The sequence below is a fragment of the Agelaius phoeniceus genome, chromosome Z (genome assembly GCF_051311805.1).
Source record: "Agelaius phoeniceus isolate bAgePho1 chromosome Z, bAgePho1.hap1, whole genome shotgun sequence".
Taxonomy (NCBI): Eukaryota; Metazoa; Chordata; class Aves; order Passeriformes; family Icteridae; genus Agelaius; species Agelaius phoeniceus.
In genome coordinates this window covers 62,413,414-62,434,977 of record NC_135303.1, presented here as the reverse complement: position 1 = coordinate 62,434,977, position 21,564 = coordinate 62,413,414, and the positions used below count along the sequence as shown (strand labels likewise).

At 41.6% G+C, this 21,564-nt stretch overlaps 1 protein-coding gene across 1 annotated transcript in view; it reads right to left on the bottom strand.

Annotated features, from left to right (window-relative positions):
* Positions 1–19,464, bottom strand: part of TTC39B (tetratricopeptide repeat domain 39B) — a 77,842-nt gene extending 58,378 nt beyond the window's left edge. The window contains exon 1 of the mRNA XM_077171473.1: positions 19,226–19,464. Coding sequence (XP_077027588.1) covers positions 19,226–19,282 — 57 coding nt within the window. The 5' untranslated portion in view covers positions 19,283–19,464. The remainder of the gene's footprint in view (positions 1–19,225) is intronic.
* Between the last annotated feature and the right edge of the window lie 2,100 nt (positions 19,465–21,564).

Here is a 21,564-nt window from a genome sequence, read left to right as displayed (position 1 = left end):
AGAGAAGTAGTTCTGAGAACTTGACTTATGAAACAATCTATTAATATGCAGGAAAGGTGTCCATAAAAATCCGATGGCAGTGGACAGAACAACTGTTGCTTAAATGGGCAGTTCATGAGAAAACCCGACTCAGTACTACATATTTTCCCATATGTTAGGAAACAAAATACCCAGCATTACAGCAGGACCCAAGAGCTAATTTGTGATGTATCTTCAGCTAATTCATAAAGTATTGATGTAAAGAAGATGTAAAGTATTTTGATGAGCTAAATAAAATTTAGGTTTCATCTCAAAAATTTAAGATGCTTTTCACTTCCTAGTATTTCTGTAGAATTGACAAAACTCTGCATTATAAAGTGCTTAAAAATCATAACTTTTTAGCTACTGCTTCATTAGACTTCATAGCAATTTCTTACAGAAAAGAGCAGTCTACTGTACAAGCCAGCAGAAAATAAAATGGAAGTTAAACTACATCTTTATGTTTACAGGCAAAAAATCCCAACATAGGAGAGAAACTTCATTTCAATGCTATCTTGGCAGAGAAACAACTTGGGGGAGCAGAGGAAGGAAAAGATATCTCCCAGTCTTCATCTCTGTCACCTACATATGCTTTATTTGACACTTTGACACCAGATCCAGGTATTAACAATTAATAGCCTTGGAAGAGAAACAAATGAATAACAACGCAGTTCAAAGGCGAAGGAGATGATGAAGTTGTTACAAAACAGGAAAATTATTTCCCCTTGCTAGAGACAGAAATAGCCTTGAGGCAGCAAGAATGGAATGAAAATGCACAAGTTCTGCTCTACATAGCACAACCAATTTTTACATGAAAAGTAAAAAGTGAAATTATTTCTCTAAAAAAAAGCACATATTTTTGTGGTTACATATTATTTCAGATTTTTTGGTTTGAACTATAAACATAACTCATCTGCTTTTTAAAAACTCTCAAGATTATTTGCCTAAAATAAGAGTGTTTTTCCAGAGAGCTGAGTGGACAGACAATGGTCGTTGTTTTGGAGAAGCTGTGTTTTCTACTGCAGATGAAGAACTTCAGTAGTCAGAAGCCAAATAACAGAATTGGTAATTCAGACTTACTTATTCACTCTCATCTAAATAGAACATGCCACATTCAAAACTTGGTTGGGAGTCATGCTTTAACAAAATAAAAAAAAAAAAAAAAAAGAAACTAAAACCAAACCACAAAAACAAAATTACACCAAATATTACAACGCCAGAAACACTTCCACACACCAAGAAGAAATGAGGAACTGATAAGGTAAAACTCACTTTTGCTAGAAGTTAGGTTAACTAAAGAGCTGATGAACAATTAAAAATTGAAACAAATTTCAGTGCCATTTAGCTCAAAAATTAGATGTCAGTAACCACAAGAACAAAGGTTTCCCCATTACAGTCTGGAAAGCAGTGGCCTTTTGATGCTGCTGGTCACCCAAAAATTTCCAGAAGATACAAGAAAATTGAGTCTTTAAAAAAATTATATACCTTCCATTTTTTTACACAGAACAGACAATTGCAATGTTATAAAACAACTGTTATAATTAAGAGCAGCTAATCAACATGTTACAGAAAGTGGACAGTTCCTCCTCTGCTTCAGCTACATGCGGCCAGATGATTCTTAGACAGCCATACTGTATAAACCAGGGCAAGACCAAGAACAAACCTCAGCCAAAGGAACTGCAGTCACACGGGTCAGGCTGGCTGCATACCAAAGGCAGCCTCAAGATTCAGATTTTTCTGAATCTACTTGTAAAGATGGGCAGTGACATTTTAAAAATTGATATCACTCTCACCTGCTATTAACAACTGGGTGAGCTTCTACTGTTTTAAAACAGCACCCTTCCTTCATGACTGAAAAGTGGAAAAATCAGCAGATTCAGCTACACACTCACCAAGTAAAGCATTATGACTACTTTAAATGACATACAAATGGCTGCTGTCAACAGTTATCCATGATCAGATTCATATCCAACATGTTGCACAAGAAAGCAGAAAGAGTTTCAGTTAAAAGTTGGCTAATCACCAGGACAACTTGACTAAGTGTTTACAGTGGCATCTTCTTCCTATTCAACCTGCAGTTCTTTCTACAAAGGAAGCACTTCTAAAAGGCAGAAAAATAGGGTAGTAGCATAGAACTTCACTGCTGCAATAAAGCTTTGATCTTCCTAGCTGATCACCTTTTCTGTCTGTCTCACACAAATCTCCTCGGGCACCCCCAAGACCAAAGGAGTGTCATGTAGCTTCTATCTGTTTGAAAGTGGTACCAGAAAAAAAAACAAAACAAAACAAACAAACAAAACACAAAATCAAACAACAACAAACCACATAATCAAGAGTTCAACATTAATTACATTTGCACCAAAGTGCACTCCTCATAGAAAATCTCTACAAATATTGCATATGATTCTATTCTTGGTCAACTTCACAAAACTGATTGCCAAGCAATCCTAAACTGAAAGGCAAATACAAACAATCACCTTGTCTAGATACATCTTCTTTTTCCTACTGTAGGAAGAGAAATTTGAGAAGAATGCAAAAGCTAGTACGGGGCCTGAGAAGACTGAAAGCATACACAAGCATTCTTCTCAAAACAGATACTACACAAGGGAAAACACTAAGCTTGTCCTTCCTAGCCATAAGAAAGATTATTCAATCATATTAATTCTTTTTGCAGCAGACAAGCCTGTAAGTATTTCAAGAGCTCTGTGTCAAGCTCATCAGTTTTTGTAAAATCTTGTACCATCATTCAGTCATTCCACAGAAATTACATAAAACACCACTGAAATCAAAAAGAATTTTAGGATGCTATTTATTATGTTTATAAAGTTAGCAAGAGTTCTACTACATCTTTCTAGTCCTAATAATTCCAACAGCATAACGAGTAAGTACTAGTTACACCTGTATTTTCCAGGACACTGGACACAAACATGGATAAGACACCACTGCTGAAAGACCAATCTGATAAGGCTTTTCCTACTTTAAGCCACACAGCTTAACAATAAACTTTCAATAAACTTCTGTTGGCTTCCAAATAAGACTATTTCATTATTATTTTTCATTTGATAAAAGAGGTGGGCACAATGTAATTTCAGAGACACAAGCAGAGAGTACTTTGAGACACTAACTGAAGGCAGAGCAGCAAAAACAGAGCAAGTTAACTCTCTTAACATAGGCAGCCAAGGCATGAGCAACTTCAAAGTTACTAGCCACACTGAACTCAAACCAAAAAGCTTGGTCTTTCACAATCTGGAAAGGTTAGTATTTCCTAGCCAGTGACCTACCATCTACTTCAGTTGAGAACTGGCACTCTCTCATCAAGTTTAACTTTCCATGACTCAGTAACATTCACAGAAACTTCAGCTCAGTTTAGTCAAAGGATCACTAGACAGTTTGCTGATAATGAAATGTTATCACTTCAAGAGATAGGGTATCAGTAGATAAGAAGCCAAGATACTTTTTGCCCTCACTTGAGTCAACACAACCTACCAAATAAAGTTATGTGAAGAGAAAGAAAATATGATTGGAAGATCCATTTAACAAACAACAGAAAACAGAGCTCTTTTTGGAGGTGGAGTATCATGCTTCCTGTCTCACAAGGGTAGGTCTATTTAGCAGTTTCATCTAATCTTTCCACTTTCATTCCCATACTTCAGTGTTTGTAATGTGACTGATGAGGCAGAACCTGACAGTTTTTACCTACACATAACTCACACATACCAGGATGGATTAAACACAAAGACGCAGTGAAAGTCAAGCTGCAATTACAATTAAGAGACAGTCTTGACTCAACATAAGAAACAGACAGAGTGGAGTCTACTGACCACTAAAGTGAAATATAGATAGCTAGATGAAGAGCACATTGTGTTGTCCTGGACTTTACTAAGCTATTTCATATAAAGATGCCTGATACTTACACTTCCAACAGATGTCTAAAGCTACCTGGAAAAACCCTAATCATGGTTCACCATGCACTTAATATAGACTATGCAGACAAAATCAAATTACAGCTTCCCTAGAGGGCTATTTTGACAGTGTTACAGAATGCTTATAAACTACAATGTAATCAACAATCCTATATTAAATCTCATTAAAGACACATTACTTTGTCACTGGTGATATTAATACATTCCTGAGATGATCCCAAGCTGGGGAACAGAACAGGTTTACCTCATATTAAAAACAATCTCCCTGTAACTACTAAAGACTAGCTTTGCCTATAACAAATAAAAAAAGATGAAAGGGCAATAAAATTATTATCTTAGGTTTTAACCTTCTCCTGTCTTCCTCTGGTTAAGTATCTGCTTGACTATATAGCTGATCACTCATTTGTAAAGAATATGAATTGTAATAGCAGTTGCTGCATATTTAGCACCACAAGGTTCTATTTTATAGTGAAAAGCAATTTAAGTTATTTTTCTTAACTGATTCATTTCCTTTAAAAGAAGATCTTGATGCAGTAATGGTAATTCCAACAACCCTATTTTTGATTAAGTTGTTCTTATTTCAGAACTTCAAAGTCTCTATATTTTCTGATCCATTAGCAGTACTAACTGCAGTAACAGAAGAGACCTTTAGAAATCAACTTTATCTAGAGTTAAAAGCGGCTGTAATGCAAGATGAAAGCAGCGACTTTTGTCCAGAGCACAGCATGTTCTCTCTGTGCAAGACTGGCTTCCATCTCTTCTGAAAACTACTTTATATGTTTTCATTAACAGAAAAGCATTGTCAAAAGATTCTAGCAATTTAACAACATTACTAGTATAAAATTAACTAATTATTAACTACTTTATATGCATTCTAGGGAGTTTGTTCTTTCCACCAGAAAAAAAAGCCAGACAAACACCAAACAGAGAAATACAGTGTCACATTCAGACCAAATGTCACATTAAATTACACTAAGCAGAATCAGATCTTGACTTAACCAGCCAGTAAGCTAAAGTGTTAGTTCTTCCTGGGCTACTTACAGGCAAACACAAAAAGAACACATTCTCATTTGAAGTTCCAGTAATTCTTACAAGAAAATAAAACAGAAAAACCCTACAAGTAACACAAAAATTTCATAAACGTAAAGTCATAGTTAGCCTATTAATGCCCCCCTAAATTTTGGTAATGTGTCAAGTGTCCATGTAAGTCTACAGCTTTACTTCTTCTGTCATGACTCCCCCAGTGTCAATTCTTCCTCCAGTCCATCCCCAAGCAGAGCATGGTATTTCTTCAGGTATTGCAGGACAGCTGCAGGATCCAGAACAGAGACACCAAATGGACTACACAAGTGCACTGAAAGCAGCATGTGTTTCCCAGTCAGAAGCTGTAACATTTGACAGACAGTTGTAGTTCCATTCCCCAGCATGCACACCCCCCAGTACAGCTTACTGACGTCATGGGGAATTTATAGCCTTGGAAAATTCTAGCTGGCATGTAATAACAAGGACAGGATTAATAAACAGTTGTTACCAGATGTGTCACTCCTTCTACCCAAAGGGTCACTTGACCACAAATCTAAGCTTACAGTTTGTCAGTGCCTCTAGGCAGCTGTTCATGCACACACACTCCCTCCTCCTCCTACTCCTGAGTACTCATGGGCAATCAGAGCACTGGTTCCTCTGCAGCAAGCCCACACCACAGTAAGTGTCTCTGGCTCTCATGACTCATACGTTGCCAAAGGAAATCCTGCATGACCACACAACGGTTCAATCCAAAGCACTCAACCTTCCCTTGCACCCTTTCTTCCTTCCACCAGCACCCAGAGACACAGAACAGAAAAAAGCCAAAAATGTTACATGACATGTAGAGATCTTCTTTTAAATTATGGAAAGGGAAGTATCAGACAGACAATTTTTCCAGGCTGCCAGGAAACTACTTGTATCATAGCTGATCTCTACCTATTACTCGTATCCTTATCCATTTTCATTTTAGCGCACAGTCATTATATACTAGAAAGTTTTTATCAGTTTGTGGATGCTGTTGCAAAAGTTTTTGAAATTTCACATGGATTTTTTAATTACTCATTCAGACCACACAAACACTTAAGGGTGACTATTTTTTAATGTTATAAAGATACCTTTTGGACCAAATTCTGCAACTATTAAAATCTAAGGTAAATAGCTACCAAACCTCACACACATAAACTGAAGAGACCAAGTACTATGGTATGATCTACAAAAATATAAACCACAAAACTGATACAGAGTTTACCTTCCCAGCATAAAACTGCTTTATCTCATCTACAGCAAAGACCAGACCTAAAACAAAGAAAAAGGATCAGACACAAAACTTTCAGTCAAGGACAAGAGGAGCATGTTTCAGAGACAACTGTAAAGGCAAGCCCTACATCCTTGGCTGTCATCACAAGATGTAACCTCAGCTTCCCCTTCTTGCTCTCCACATGTCTCCCTAACACCAGAGGACTTCCACAAACATCAAACACAAATCAACATGTTATGTGGGTTTAAAAAATAAAAAGAAACTAAGCCAAAATATTAACCACACTGGACGTCAACTCTTTCCGTGATGTCAGGCAACTTCCTTTCTCTGCTCCACCAGGAGAATACACCCACACAGAAACACTGACAGGAATTTAAGGCAACTGTACAAATCCCATTGGCCAAGACAAGCTGCTTTTTTTAGAAAAACTAGATAACAGAGGACCACAAACTGTGTTCCATGTTGCAACTCAGACTGTTGTTCAGAGAAAGCACATAAACCACTGTGTAATGTCTAGTCTTTGTCCCCATGATGTTTTCTTTACAATTCCTTCAGTTGTGCCCATGCTACCTGTGATGACACACCTGTAAGATGAACATGCTGGGTGATTCAGCATGAAACTAATAACTTCAACATGTATCCAATAACTTCTTGCCTACTTTCCCTTACAGCCCTGAACATCCTCCTCTTCACTCACACACATTACTATTTAAAATTACAAGCACTTTTTCAGTGCTCCAGTGTACACATTCACAACAAGCACTAACTGAGAAAGCAGTTAGGAGAAGTCTTTCACAGTGGAACTCTGAACTGCAGAAGATAATAAATACAGAGCATGATTTCCAGGAAGACCCTCCTATGGGGGACCCGATTTGTGACACTGACATGACCCTGTATTTGTTTCCAGTCCACAAAAAAGAACAAAACTGGGAAAACCTGCATTTAGTTTGCACTTCCAGTCCAAATACAACTTAATAAACTCAGCAGCTAAAAATCCTACCATTCAAATAAGTAAAATGGACTTTTAAACAACCTACTTTTTTTTCTTTTTTTTTTTGTCTTGGATTTTAAGACTCCTTTGGTGTCATTTGCTGAGAAGAATGTTCACTCTGAAGCTTAACTATAAAACTTTGGCCATCCCTTCATCTCAACATGACTTGAAATTACATAGTTCATATTTAGCAGAAGATACAGTACTTTGGCAAAGCATCAAACCAAGTATGCCTTCTTCTAGAAGGGAATGGCCATGAGCTACCCCATATTTTTTAGAGCTATAACCGTGTGGCACTTTAATCCAATTGACATTAAAAAACAGACACTGAGCTGCTACTGAATGTCTCTTTCCCATGGTTTTAAGAAAACTTTGCTTAAGCTCAGTAGACCACCCCTTAATAAAGCCAGCTACTGCGGTGGTGTCAAGTAGACTATACAGGCAGGTATATTTAACTGGATTTCTCAGAGCTGCATATGTTTTTCCTGCTAAGATTCTCCATCTGAACATGGCACAGATTTAAATAATCTTTAGCAATATGCTTACATCACCAAGTCTTACCTTTAAATTCTTTCTCTGGTCCAAACCACACACTTAAATTTAGGCAGACTGCTTTGTCTCCAAAGTTGAGTTCCTAAGCTTTTCACATTTCTCTTGAAAACGAACATAATAATTAACATCATCATCTATTAAAAATAATATAATATTTATATTAAAATGGCTCAAACACTGTTGTTCTTCCTTAATGCAGTTAACAGAATTACTTTTCAAAATACTTTTCTTACTGGGAAGAGCCAAAAAAGCTGTACTTCATTAAGTGTTCAGTTATGCTACAGTTTATGAAAAAAGTCAAAAGTACTTAAGTTTCACATCCTATATAATAAATTACTTCTCTCAAAGTCATTATTTTAAATTGGTTTTGTAACAAATTACTGATTCCCCAAATTAAGGTGAGAGGGTTTTGTGGGCTTCTTCAGTTGAAGTTGAAAATGAGGGCTTCTTCAGTTTTTGCATGTTTATTCAGCTCCTTCCAGCCAGCTGAGTGAGAAGAACCTTGAACATCTGTGTAAGATGCCTCACTCTGCTGGTTTTGGTAATTTTCTTCACAGTGGCTAGTATACGGCTGTGTTTGGGATTTGTGCTGAACACAAGAGTTGATACTATAGAGATGTTTCTGTTATTGCTGAGAGGGACTTACCCACAGGCTTTTTGTTTTCTGCTTTGTTTGTTTTCTGCTTTTTGTATTCCAGTTTGGGGGGGAAGTTGGGCGTGCATGGGAGGTTGGGAGGGGACACAGCAGGGGTAGGTGACCCAAACTGACTAAAGGGATATTCCAGATCATGTGGCATCATGCTCAGTAAAGGGAAGGAAGAAGAAAGTAGGGGAGTCTATGGAGTGCTGATGTTTTTCTTCCCAAGTCATTGTCACCTGTGATGGAGCTCTGCTCTCCTGTTGATGGCAGAACACCTGCCTGCCCAGGGAAGCAGTGAATTAACTCCTTGTTTTGCTTTGCTTTTGTGCACTGCTTTTGCTTTCCCTGTTAAACTGTCTTTATCTTGACCCATGAGTTCTCTACCTTTTACCTTCTGATTCCTTCCTCATCACTGGTGGGATAGTGAGCAAATGGCTGTGTGAGCTGTCAGCTGGGCTTAAACCATAATGCACACCTAAAAAGAGAGGATTTACCAAATCCACGACTGGTAATTCTACCGCTCCACCATGTTTCCAGTGGCAAGCTCCAGTTTTGCCACAGGACCTTAGAGTAGCTGTTTAACCATAAATTACTATATATTCTAAAGAGAAAAAAAAGAAAAATATTAAATATTCTCCAGTCCTGGAAACAGTAAGTTTGCAGAAAAGGGGAAAAAAAACACCAAAAAACAAAACCAAAAATAACAATAAAACCCCAAAAACAACAACAACAAGACACCACCAAACCAAAAACATAAACAAAAAACCACCAAAACCAAAAATCAAAAAACGAAATTACACAGTCACAAAGCCATTAAGTTTAACCAACTGCCCCACTGGATTTAGTAACAACAGTCTTAAGGGAGAGAATCCAGATAAAACATCTTCATCTTAGTCCATTATTTCTTGGTGAAAATAAAAGCCAGTGTGATATACTCTATCATCACTATAATCCCACTTCCCTCAACTAAAACTAATAGAAATATTTTTTCTTTCCTCTGGCCTACTACTAGTTACAGACAAGTATTCCTACTCACCTACCCAACACTACACTTTTTAGAAGAACCAGTGCTGTCAAGAGTTGACAGACACACAATTATTTTCAGAAACAGGTTTTCCACTAACCTCCTCTCTGTTTGGATGACAGGCTGTCCTCGCTCACCCTCCAATAAGAGGATTTCTGGAGAGCAAGAGTGCGTGTGAGGTTGACTTCTGGGGATGACAAGAAATCAGCGTAATGCTGCACACCCAAACACTAGCTTGCAGAAGTTTAAATACCACTCTATGGCAAATTGAATGCTTAAGAGAACTGGAATAAAAGCATGATTCATTCACTGCATCACAACACAAAATACCATTGCTACTAAGATATTAGATTATCTTGCCTTAGTATGTGGTAACAGCATTACTTCCTTACTCCAGAATAAGATGACAAGAAAGTCTTTACTCACTTGATAAGAAAACTTTACCATTAGCACTTCGTGTTTGGGCATAAGTCCACATCTGTGATATTTACTGTTGACTGAGCAGAAACCTTTTTTTGAACCTGAGAGGGCTTGGAAAAGCAGAAGGAATTTTCAGCTCTCACAAACTCTCCCATTTCTGACTATTCAGGCAGACACTTGACTAACTGTTGCACACAGGTCTTGTCCATGTCCAGGCTCTAATCAGAACACATACAGCAATGTGTGTCCAACACTCAGACTACTTCTCAATCTTTAGCTGCACGGTTTTGCTCCCTTTTCAAAATGAGAGCAGCAATCCACCATTTCTGTTCCCTCTAATACTGTTTCTATTAATCCAGAAGAAACAGCATTTGTTAAAATTACTGCCCACCATGGTGCACTGTGCTGTATTCCTGCCAGCCTGTCACCAACTACTGGGATCTTATCTCTACCTCCTCTACTGGTGTCACACAGGAAAAGAAAACTGTACTAGTTGCAATAGTAAGGAAAGTTTCAAATATGTCCTTATGGTCAGGCAAGCTTTGGGAGATTTACTTAAGACAGGAGGCACAAGATCACGCATGTCTATCACCTACTCCTATATTGAGTCATCCTGGTCCATGCTGCTAAATAATGTATGGTCTGCCAAGAAGCAACTAGGTTCCTTTTCTCTTTCAACACACAACCACTCTGCCAAGAGAGGGGCCCAGCAAGAACCTTTATCCAAGCCAAGGCATCAACTTGGCAGTTTCATCAAGCTCATCAGGTCTAGAGGTTTTTCCAAGCATACTGGCACCAATATGTCAGCAAAAAAAGAAAAAACATTTGCAGAACCAAACGTGTTTCCACAAAGTCATAGCTGTCACATAGATTGACTGGAACTACAAGAAGAAAACCATCCCCCTTTATGCTTATGTATGAAACAGAATGGTCTTTCCATGTAGGTTGTGGAAGAAACAGTTCAGAACTGTCTTAATCTTGAGTTGTGGATGGCTCAGCCCTGGTGGTGTTCAAGGCTAGGATGGACAACACCTTGAGCAACCCAGTCTAGTGGGAGCTGTCCCTGCTCTGGGTGAGAGGGTTGGGTCTAGATGATCTTTCATGTCCATTCAATCCCTTAACATTCTGTGATTCTACAGTGGCTGGCAAATTTTTAGCTACAATTACCAAGCCAACTGTACAATTTACAGTTGTAGTGACACTAACTTTCAATCCTCCAAGAAAAGGCTACATTAGAAGATATTGGATGCTACTCCCCATACCAGAATAGCACCAGTTCAATATACAAAGAAAACCCAAAACCTTAAGAAAAAAGCTAACTCTTCCTTTTGGTTATACTGTTTTCCATTCATATACAAGTAAGTATTTAGGTATCACCACCTCATACCCCTCCTCCAAGAAAAAAAAAAAAAAAACAAAACTAAAACCAAAACCAAAAACAAAAAACCCAAACAAAAAACCAAAAACCCAAACAAACAAAAACAACCCCAATACCAAATCAAACTTCAGCAAAGAAGTAAAAGCAAAATTTACTTCCTTTTTAAAATTCACTTCATAGGTACATAGCTTTCCCCATTTACATCAGCTCTGCCTCCCTAAGAGGAACATGGTGCTTTTTACAGTGACTCTACCTTTTCCCGTATCTTCTGTACCCTTTATCTCTTGCTCAGAGGAGAAACAACTCACAGGTTAACAATAGTGAATATTAAGGAAGAAAATTTAATTGGAATACTGCATACTCCTTTTTCCCTCTAGTAAATCAATAAAGACTCAGGGTTTTTTGCCTAATCAACTTTCAGATTTGGTCGCAGTCAACCAAGGAATGCAAATGCATGACTCTAGGAAGCAAGTAAGAAATGGAAAAATGCAAAAAATAAAAGTACGCCATCTCAGAACAACATAGGTAGCATAAAATTGAAGTACATGTCCTTATTTTGTATAGTAGTCACAAGGAAACACAGTACCTCTCAACAGGTACACCTATAAGTAAAGCAAAGTTTTATTTCAACTTAAGAACTTCAGAATCTTGGAAGGACAGACAAGAACCTAATTTTCTTTAATAAAAAAGAAATTACTAGGCATGTTTAGTTTTCCATTTGTGCTGCTGAAATAGAATGGTCCTTCTCTTAGATGCCAATATGCTCTGACACTAGGACAGCCCACACAGAACCAGGAAAAATGGATGAGCCATGTGCCAAAGCACAAGACTTTGGAAAAAGCAGGCAAGAGTAGTACAAATTTTACATTCTTCAGCTGACTAAAATGTACTTCTCAAGGAAACAAAATCATACAAGTCAGATGAGGATGTTTAAAAAAAAAAATTATCCTTCAAGAGAGAAAGCACCCCCACCACTGCTTCCCAATTCCATATTTCCAACACATTCTTGTTTTTAAGGTGAAAAGGGCACCACAACAGCTTGCTTCCAGTTTCTCAAAGTCTCTGTGGAAGTGCAGTTACCACCGTCTCTTACCATTGAGACTGCTGAAGAATCCTCAGTATAAACATGCGTGAGAAAATAGCCAGTGCTGCACATTCTATAATTTATTCTAAAGGGCATTATTACATAAAGCTACTGATATAAAGAAGCATACCACTAGGAAGTTCTTTAATCATAAGTGCAGAAGCTGCTGCAGCAGTGGATGAAACTCTTGAGTACTTAAACCAAGTACTAACCTGCTTTTGAATTAAAGACTATGCTGGTTTCATTTGAAATTAGCTCGGAAGATAAACTGTCCAGGCTGGTAAAGCCAGCCTATACAGTGTTTATCCCTGCTTGGACAGTTCAAGAGAGTACAACGTGCATCATAAGACCTTCATTACCTAAATTTTCCTTAATAGCTTAGTTTAGAGATGAAGCACAGATTAGCTGAATTGGCCAAGCTGTCCTTAATACAAGTCAGGGCTTGTACCTACAACTAAGCCAACAACTAAATACCACATAGATGCTCTTTCACCCCATCACACCTCACATTCCCCACCCCATCCCCCTGGCAGGGCTGTGTTTCAACTCTAAGGCAGTCAGTTGCAGGTGTACTTGACACCTCTCCAAGTGAAAGTGAACTCTGGCCTACACACTGCTGCCAAAGGCATTGAGAAAAATCCTAATAATATCAGTTGTGGCACCACTTGGCTGCCTTTGAGTCCAGCTGTTATTGAAGTCCCAGCAAGTCCAGTACAGCAGCACTCAGAGCTGGCATGATGGCATGACTTCAATCAGGCCACAAGAGTTCTACTGTCCCTTAGTTCTACTCTCCCTTGGACTTGACTGGGTGAGTGGGTCCTGCCGATCACTCCTTGGCTCTGGAGTTTACTGATCAGCTTCTGGGTGAGAATCATGGTCTCTGCTGGTGCTAGGCAGAGACACCAAAGCACCACTGGTACCCTTTAGGTCCTTGAAATGTACTCTCCTGAGGTAGCCTGTGCCAAGGATGCACAGGGCCTCTGGGGTCATCACAGTAAGGTGCTTTTGCCACTCATTCCCAATCAAGCTCACTTCAGCCTCCAACAGTCAGCTACTGGGATTCCCTTGTCACTCCAGAAGTACAAATGGGTTCTTAATAGCTTGACTCTGCACTGGTGACTGCTAGAGCCTTATACACCCATGGATCTGACATGCTAGGCTGTCGGATCCACAGAGTCTAATAATCATGTTTGCCCCTCTCCTACACCCGGCTGGATCAGAGCCCCTCCACTCCTGGTCACTGCACTGTCACCGCACTTACTTCATATTAAAAAAATGAGACTATAATTTCTTCGCAAAAAATTAAGAGTAAGATAAAACCTTCCACTCTGGTAAATTGGAGACTGGAAGAACAACTTTCCTGGTAAAAAAGCCATTTGGGCTTGTATCTTCCTACAACTCAGGTACCAGTGACTCTAGACTTGAAGGTAGGTTTTCCATCCCACTTTCTCATGTCTGCTCTGTGATCCCTCAGATTAAAACACAGAGCAACCCACTGTGTCTACCCTCTACATTCTCTCACTTGAGCAAAGAACACTTACTCTTAATAGCAGAAATACTGGGCCATACAGATAGGGAGTAGGTTCTGTCATTTTTTTTGTTGCCAGAACTTCTGGAACAGTTTTTCCCATTTCTCAACCAGTTTTTCTGGTCCGAAGGGACTCAGTATTGCCAGAGCTGACAAGCCACTTTGCCCACCACCACTGCCTCTTTGTCTCTCCAGCTACCCAGCTTTGTCTCATTACCACCAATAAACTGGCACACAACAATGGTGCATGGTGTGCTCCACTCATATTACCACCCCTAATGGTCATGCACACTGGATTTCACCTGGATCTGTGGGTAGCTGCACATTGTTTTGGTCACAATAAATCATCTCCAGCATGGCTGATTCCCTCAGGTGCTGGACATGGTGGTCCACTAGCCTGGGTGGCATATAACATCTCCCTTGAAGGGATACCTCTCCTTCACACTTGACAGGAGTCAACTCTAGAAGCTGACGACTTGTATTCTTTTCCTAATTGCCTTGGTAATGTCCCCTTCTGTGGAAAGAAATCCCAGCTACTTCCTTACTCTAAAATTCCAGGATGGGTGAAGTCTCTTCACATATTCCACAGTTCATTCAGGCATAAGGTATTGAATTGTTGTCTCTTTTGTCTTTTCCTCCTGCTCTTGCGATAAGCCCTGCTTCACCCTACTTTACTATGAGCTGACTTGTGTGTCCATTTCTTCTTGTTTATATGAATGACTGATACCTGTAAGAGTTGCTCCACCTGCAGTGCCTATCAATGGAGTTAGAGCCTGTCACCTTCTTGACATTTTTAAAGACCTTTTCTTCCTCTGATGGTACTGAGTAGAACTTTCCATTCATGAAGCCATACTGGCTCTGACTGATACCTGCATTGCATTTGGATGCTTCCAGAGAAGATTATTCCCAGAATAATCTTTTCCACACTTTTACTGATCACTGAAACGAGACTGACAGGCCTGTAGTTTCCAGGATCACAGTTGCAGTCCCGTCTCTTCAGAAAATGTTAGCCAGATTGCAATTGACTGGGACCTCTCCAGATTCCCAAGACCATTCAAAATTCATTTAAAGAGATCTTGTGATGAATGACATCATCCAGCTCTTTTGAGTACGCTTGGCTGAATCCCATCAAGCCCCACAGACTTCTGGGGATCCAGCTACTTTTTCATTCTCATAGCCATGGTCCTCCAGCTCAGGGTGCTGGGACACGCTTAGCCCATTTTCAGTGTTGACAAGAAAGGCAAAGAAAGCATTAAACATCTCTGCCTTGTCCATGTCCCTGTTTGTGAAGTGATCATCCTGTAATGGGCCAACGTTATTTCTGCACTGCCTTTTGCTACTGACATATCAAAGGACCAAACCTTTTTTTTTATTGTTCTGACAGTCCTGGCCATCTTCAACTCCAGCTGAGCTTTGAACGCACATATTTTCTCCTTACAACAGGGAGCAGCATCTCTGTATTCCTCCCACGTCACTAATACAACGAATGCTTTTAAAATTTTTTTCTAACATGTTCTAGTCAGATTTGTTATTACCTGAACTCCTATTTGGCACAAGAAAAAGACTGTCCTGGTTTAACACCAGTCAGCAACCAAGTATCACACAGCCACTCATTTGCTCTCTGGCCAGTGAGATGAAAATAAGATCGGGTGGAAAAAGTAAAATCCATGGGTTGAGATAAATACAGTTTAATAACTGAAATAAAATAAAATTAATAATAATAACAACAGTATAGAAAGGGGGAAGGAGAAGAGAATAAAACCCAAGAGGAAGAAGTGATCCACAATACAATTTCTCACTGCTTGCTGATTGATAGCCAGACTGTCTCCAGGCAGTGACTGGCCCCTTCCAGCAAACTCCCCCTGGTTTATATATTGGGCATGATGTTCAAGGGTATGAGGCCACCTGTCCTGGCCATGGTCCCACACACCTTCTTGTGCACCCAGCTGCTGGCAGCGCAGGAAAATTTTTTGGTTTAGGGTAAGCACTACTTAACAACAACTAGAAATTACGGTTATTCAAAGGATGCTCATACTAAAGCCAAAACACAGCATTACACCAATTAACTATCCCAGATAAAGTCAGGACAAAACCCTAGAGTTTACCACAGCAAGGGCACCAAATCACCTTCAGATCTGTAAATAATCCTTAGTCCAGCTCCCTTTGGCCAAGCAAGGAATTCTTTTATCATCTAGATGCTTCTCAGTCATAAACCTTTCTGTCCAGCCACACCCCTCAGGTGCACAAGGACCTCGACTGGGTTTGTGGGTTAATTTTTTTTTAATTGATAGGGAATCCCCAAGTAACCAATTAAGCTGGCTTTAAGACTTTGAAAAACCAGGGCAGCAAAGAGTGAACTTAATGGGAAGCAGATCTGGCCCGCTATTTTAAGTAATCTTTAGACAGTGTGGGGGGATGGGAAAAGGGTGGATGGGGAGAAGAATTAAAGTTTTGCTTGAAGACTCTCCAGTGGCAGGGAATGCTACTTTGCCCTTAAGTATATCTGTCCTAGATTTCCAACTCATTCCAAATGAATACCAGTGTGAATTCTTTTAGGGGGTGAATTCAGTGTCATATAGCAGTTTAAGTGTTGATGGTATATCAGGTTTGAGTTCACAACTGGCCACACCACAGGTGAACACTTCGATCACACAGTAATTAGGAAACTGCTTCCTAGTAGAGAATGACCACAAACACACTTTAACACCACAGAAGCAACGCTGCACTCAGGAAAATCCTGAGTTTAAGAGCTATTTTTTTTCCCAGATGGCATACCCACAACACTATCTCATTGATACAGCCTCTTAGTCTTAGGTCTCTGGTTCCTCTTGGTGGGTTTCTTTTCCTTTAAATAAAAAAAAAAAAACACCAATGGACTAATACACTTATGTTAGTTTTAAAAAATCCAAAGATTTATTTACACTTCATGCCATTTTCTCCCTGTTCCCACCAGAAAGCCACAGCTGCAGCCAATGAGACATAAATCAGGAAAACAAAAACAAAAACCAAAAAAATCCCAAACAAAAACAAAAACTCCAAACAAACGAAAACTCCATGGTATCTGGCACTTCCTTGAGCTGAAAGAATCATCAGGAAAAGCACAAATTTTATTCAGGGACAGACTACAGCAAGGGGCAGCTACCTGGTACCTTATGCTTGGACTTTAGAAGAAGGGTTCTTGCTGGTCTATGTCCTGTTAAGTAGGAAACAACTTCAAGGTTTAGCTTCAAAGCTTCAGGGGTGAAGAAGCATTCACAAGTCCCTGCAAAGCAAAATTCTATGCTAAAAGCTATGTTTATATAGTACTAAGCATGCACACTTAAATCAGGAAGCAGAGCTCCCATCTGCTGTGCTCTATGTACACAATACTATTTAGATGCATGTAGCTCATAAAAAAAAGGCTTATAGAGGTGTTCTGCTACCTCTGTATCTCTGCATCACAGCCACTGCAAACACCAAAAAAAAAAAGCTAAGACACTTAAAAACAATTACCATGTGCATAAAATCACTACAAGCTTATTAGTAAAGAGACTATACTGAACATATACTGACATACTGACTAAGCAAAGACAGTCCACAGTGGTCTAGACAACTTTTTTTACAAAAGCAGTGACCATCCCCAAGATAACCATGTACCCTCTCCTCCCAAACTCTGGAATCTGACCAGGAAAAATCGAAGTATTTTCTGCATTACCACTACAGGTCTGTTTCAGACTCCAAAGAATGAAGCACTAAGCAAATCAGGCACATGCAAAGAGCATGAGGTCTTTTAGGCTTATTCTGAGAAAACTTTACACTTTTTGCAAGGTATTGCTCAAATAATGCCTCTTTCATGGTCTTTTATGCCTACTTTTTCATTTTATTTGTTTTTTGCATGGCAGTTTCTTTTCCTCTGAAAAAGCATTAGCATTTAACACCAAACTCAATGAAGTACATTCTTTCCTATTGTTCATACAGAACAGCTGGGCTACAACAAAGTTGCTGAATACCTGTTTCAACAGCTGTGAATTCCAACTATTTGCTCACTGAGAGAGCTGCAAGAGCTAGTCAATAACTTTTTTTCTCCCGACTGGATAAAAATCTCAGCTTCACAGAGATGACTTTATCATTTTGCAGTGATTCACTCTGGTATACAATGAAATTCAAGCATTTCACATCCTCTTCACTGCTGCCACATATAACCTTAGGAAGTAGAAACTTTCACAGCACGCTCTGAAATACAGGCTAATATATATTCCCATTCCCTAATCAAGAACAAGTTGGTTCCACTGAACTGCACGGCACAGCAAGTCCTACGCAGACATTAGTCACTTGCCACATCGTACAAAATAGTGCCACACCTCAAACACTGCGCACTGAAAAAAAGTGTATTATTAAGTACTCATTCATAAAGTGTCTTCAGCAAAATTTGCAGATTTGCCTTGCCAACCTTCCTGAAGAAGCTGCTGGAATCATGCAACACTAAAATCGTTCATTGTAGACTGTGCAGTCAAAAATCAAGTCTGTATTCCCACACGCACCTGCCAGGACTGCGTGTATCTGTGTTTAAAAGCACGCTCCAGTTAAAACTGCCTCAGTTTGGCAGTACCATTCTCAAAAGCTCATCTAGGACAACACTTTCCAATCACCAGTTTCTGAGAGGTGTTGTCAAGGAATCCTGCTACCGGTGTTCTCCTAGACTGACAGTGTAACAAGGACAATCTTCAAGTTCAAGCGACCGTTTGAAGGGATTTCTGTCTGGGCTGTTTGAAGGACCTTTAATAAAACAACGGCGAAATTATAAACGCATCTTACGCACACTACAGCTACGACCAGCTGCATTTCCAAGGCAGTGTCCGAGGAAGACCCCACGCACACGGGGCGCTCGGGGACGCCCCCGCAGCGAGGCCTCGCTCGGCCGGCGCGCACAGCCGGGGGTGGCCGCTGCCGCGCACCTGTCCCTCGGCCCCGCGCCCGCCCGCCAGGAGGGACGCACACCGGAGCGGCCGCGCGGCACGCTCGCACGGAGCGGAGCAGGAGCTGGGGTTAAAGACAAAATTTTAAAATAAAATTTAAAAAAAAAAGAAAAAAGGGGGAGAAAAAGGAGAATTGAAGAAGAAAAAGAAAGCAAATGAGGGGGATGCGGCAAGGGGCCGCTTGCGGCCCCGCTGCCGGGACAACTCTCCCCAACTCCAGGGGACGGACTCGCCCCTAGACCGGCGGTCAGGCCTGCCCCTATCCTGTCCGGCCGCCCGCCCATCAGCCCCCACCGCGGAGCAGGTGGGCGATCGGGACGGCCGGTGCAGAGGAGCCCCTGCCCACATCTCCCCCGCCGCCGCCGCGCCGGCGGGGACGGCCGCTCGCTGCCCGCACGCCCGGAGCCCCTCGGCAGTCGCCCTCCGTTTACCTCCTCGCCACCGCCACCGCTACCGCTCTCCTCCGTGCCGTTTCCTACGCTCGCCATGTTCCCTCTCCGCTGCCCGCCGCGAGAGATCTGTGCAGCCGCTGCGCGCCGTCCACTGCTCACAGCCCAGCGGCCGCGCTGCCCCACGCCCTTCCCGGCCGCCCCCGCTCGATCCGGCCCGCTCTGGCCCGGCCCCGCTGCTCCCGCCCGGTCCGTCCGGGGCCGCGCTCGCCGCCTCCTCCCGCCCCGGCCGCCCCGCGGCTCCGGCGGCCGCGCCCCCTCGTTTGCATGGCAGGACCCGCCCCCGCCGATCGCGCCCCGCTGGCCCTCGGCGTCCGCCCCCGCCACACGGCCCGCGCTGCCTCTCGGCTGGGGCGGCATGGGATGTCCCGGGGCTGCCGGACCCGGGGGCGGTCGGAGAGTGCAGCTGGACGGGTCGGAGCAAGCGGAGCGTCGTCCCAAACTCGTGCCGAAGCCCCCGTCCTTTCCCCGTCCTGCAGCCCCACCTCCAGCTACGCTGCGGCTTCGCGCCACCGTGACCGGCTTCAGTGACCGAGGTGCCGCAAAGCTTCTCGCAGTCGTTCCCGCGGTGTCCTTTCCAGTGCCTGGGTTACGCGAGCGGCAGCCGGGCCGGTTCAGCACACCTGAACCAGCGGTGGCGGACTGGCGGTCTGTGCCGGGCGCTAGCCGGCTCCGGCGGCGTGTGCCGCGCCGCCCGGCCGGCCGCTCCAGGGAAGGGCAGCGCGGGCTGTGCTCGTGTGCGGAGGGGCCTCGGGTGGCACTGCGTGCAGACCCTGCCACTCCGACGGTGTCAGTGACCTACAGGTATTTACTCTCTGATGTCCGGGAGAAACTTGCACTTAGAGTCCTTCAGCTCCCAGTGGCCAGGCTCTGGGGAAGAGCGGCTTCATCACCATGCCGGCTGTCACTTGGAAAGAAAGTTCACAAAGCAGACAGTTTGTTCTCTGAGAACTCTTAGAGTCTCCCACCTCACCTTGTCTTGTCTTTAGTTCACAGTATCATAATGCTCTTTGCTCAATATCTACCAATTTCCGCTTTTCGGTATTCTGCCAGCTGAGGTCAATGCCAATTAAAAGGCAGGTAGTAGCATGATGCCCACTTCCTACTGGTTCTCTGGTCCTCTGTCACAGCCCTTGTTAAGAAATACATATAGTTTTGATAGTCTGGCTTCCATTAGAACCGGAGAGAGATTAACAGAGAAAGAGAATTGAACAGATTCAGCTAACCAGGAGGAAGATACAGTCAGTCTAAGAGCTTTTTGCAAGATTTGGGAATATAGTCTAGATAGGTCCTTAAGTCTAAGAACAGGCAGAAGTACAGGCTTTCAATGTAGACTGACAACTGAAGTGTCCCTACTAATCTTACACAGACTGCTCTGCTGTATCTGCTATTTTTACTCAGCTCAGCTAAGTAAAAAGGAGAGGGAAACCTAGCATAAATATGTTCATCTTTCCTGCAAAATTCAGTTAGGGTACCACAGACACACTGTTCTCCCATTCTTATATTGCACTTGGATGAGTTTCTTTACTGGCAACTTGTTGGAAGATATTCCAGTGATATTAATATTTTCCAGGATTGAACTGAAGCATATGAAATATACTAGTCATGCAAAAGCAGAAGACAGGCTCATACATGATTTGTATTTGACTCACAGCACAGTCATGTCTGCCCACATGTCAGCTCCACCTGAAACCTTTTTCATGCTGTTCCCAAAGATTATTCTGCAAGTTATCATTCTCTTTTGAAGACATGATTCTCTTTCCATTTTTCAACTTCAGAGGCAATCCCTTTGAGGTATCCTTTAGCTTAGAGCAGCATACTATCTCCATTTCAAACCCAGTTTTTAACCACTATTATTATTTAACAGAATACTGTGGGATATGTATTGTATGTGTAGGATAACAACTAATACATAAGGTCTGGATGAGAACTAGTTATGCCATTCAGTAGAAGCCACACATCTAAGCAGTTATGCACTAGCAACAGAATAAAAACTTAGCACGAACACGATCACTTAAGTTTTTGTGGAAACTGTTAATGTACTGTAGCACCAACACTTCTAAAGTTAGATTGGGGAAATCCCATTAATGTGCAGAGTGTTAAGTCATAGGTGGTTACTGTGAGTGGAAGACGTAGCTCCATGAGTCAGAGGTTCAGTTAATGTACTCAGCAAGCTCAAGATCAAGGACTAGTTCGTCATCATTTTATCAAAATTAGCTCTTGATAGGTTTCATTTATATTACTGTAATCTCTTTTCCTCACTTATACTCTTGGGCAGATTGAGGGTGATATATATCAATGGTCTTTCTCCAGTCAGGACA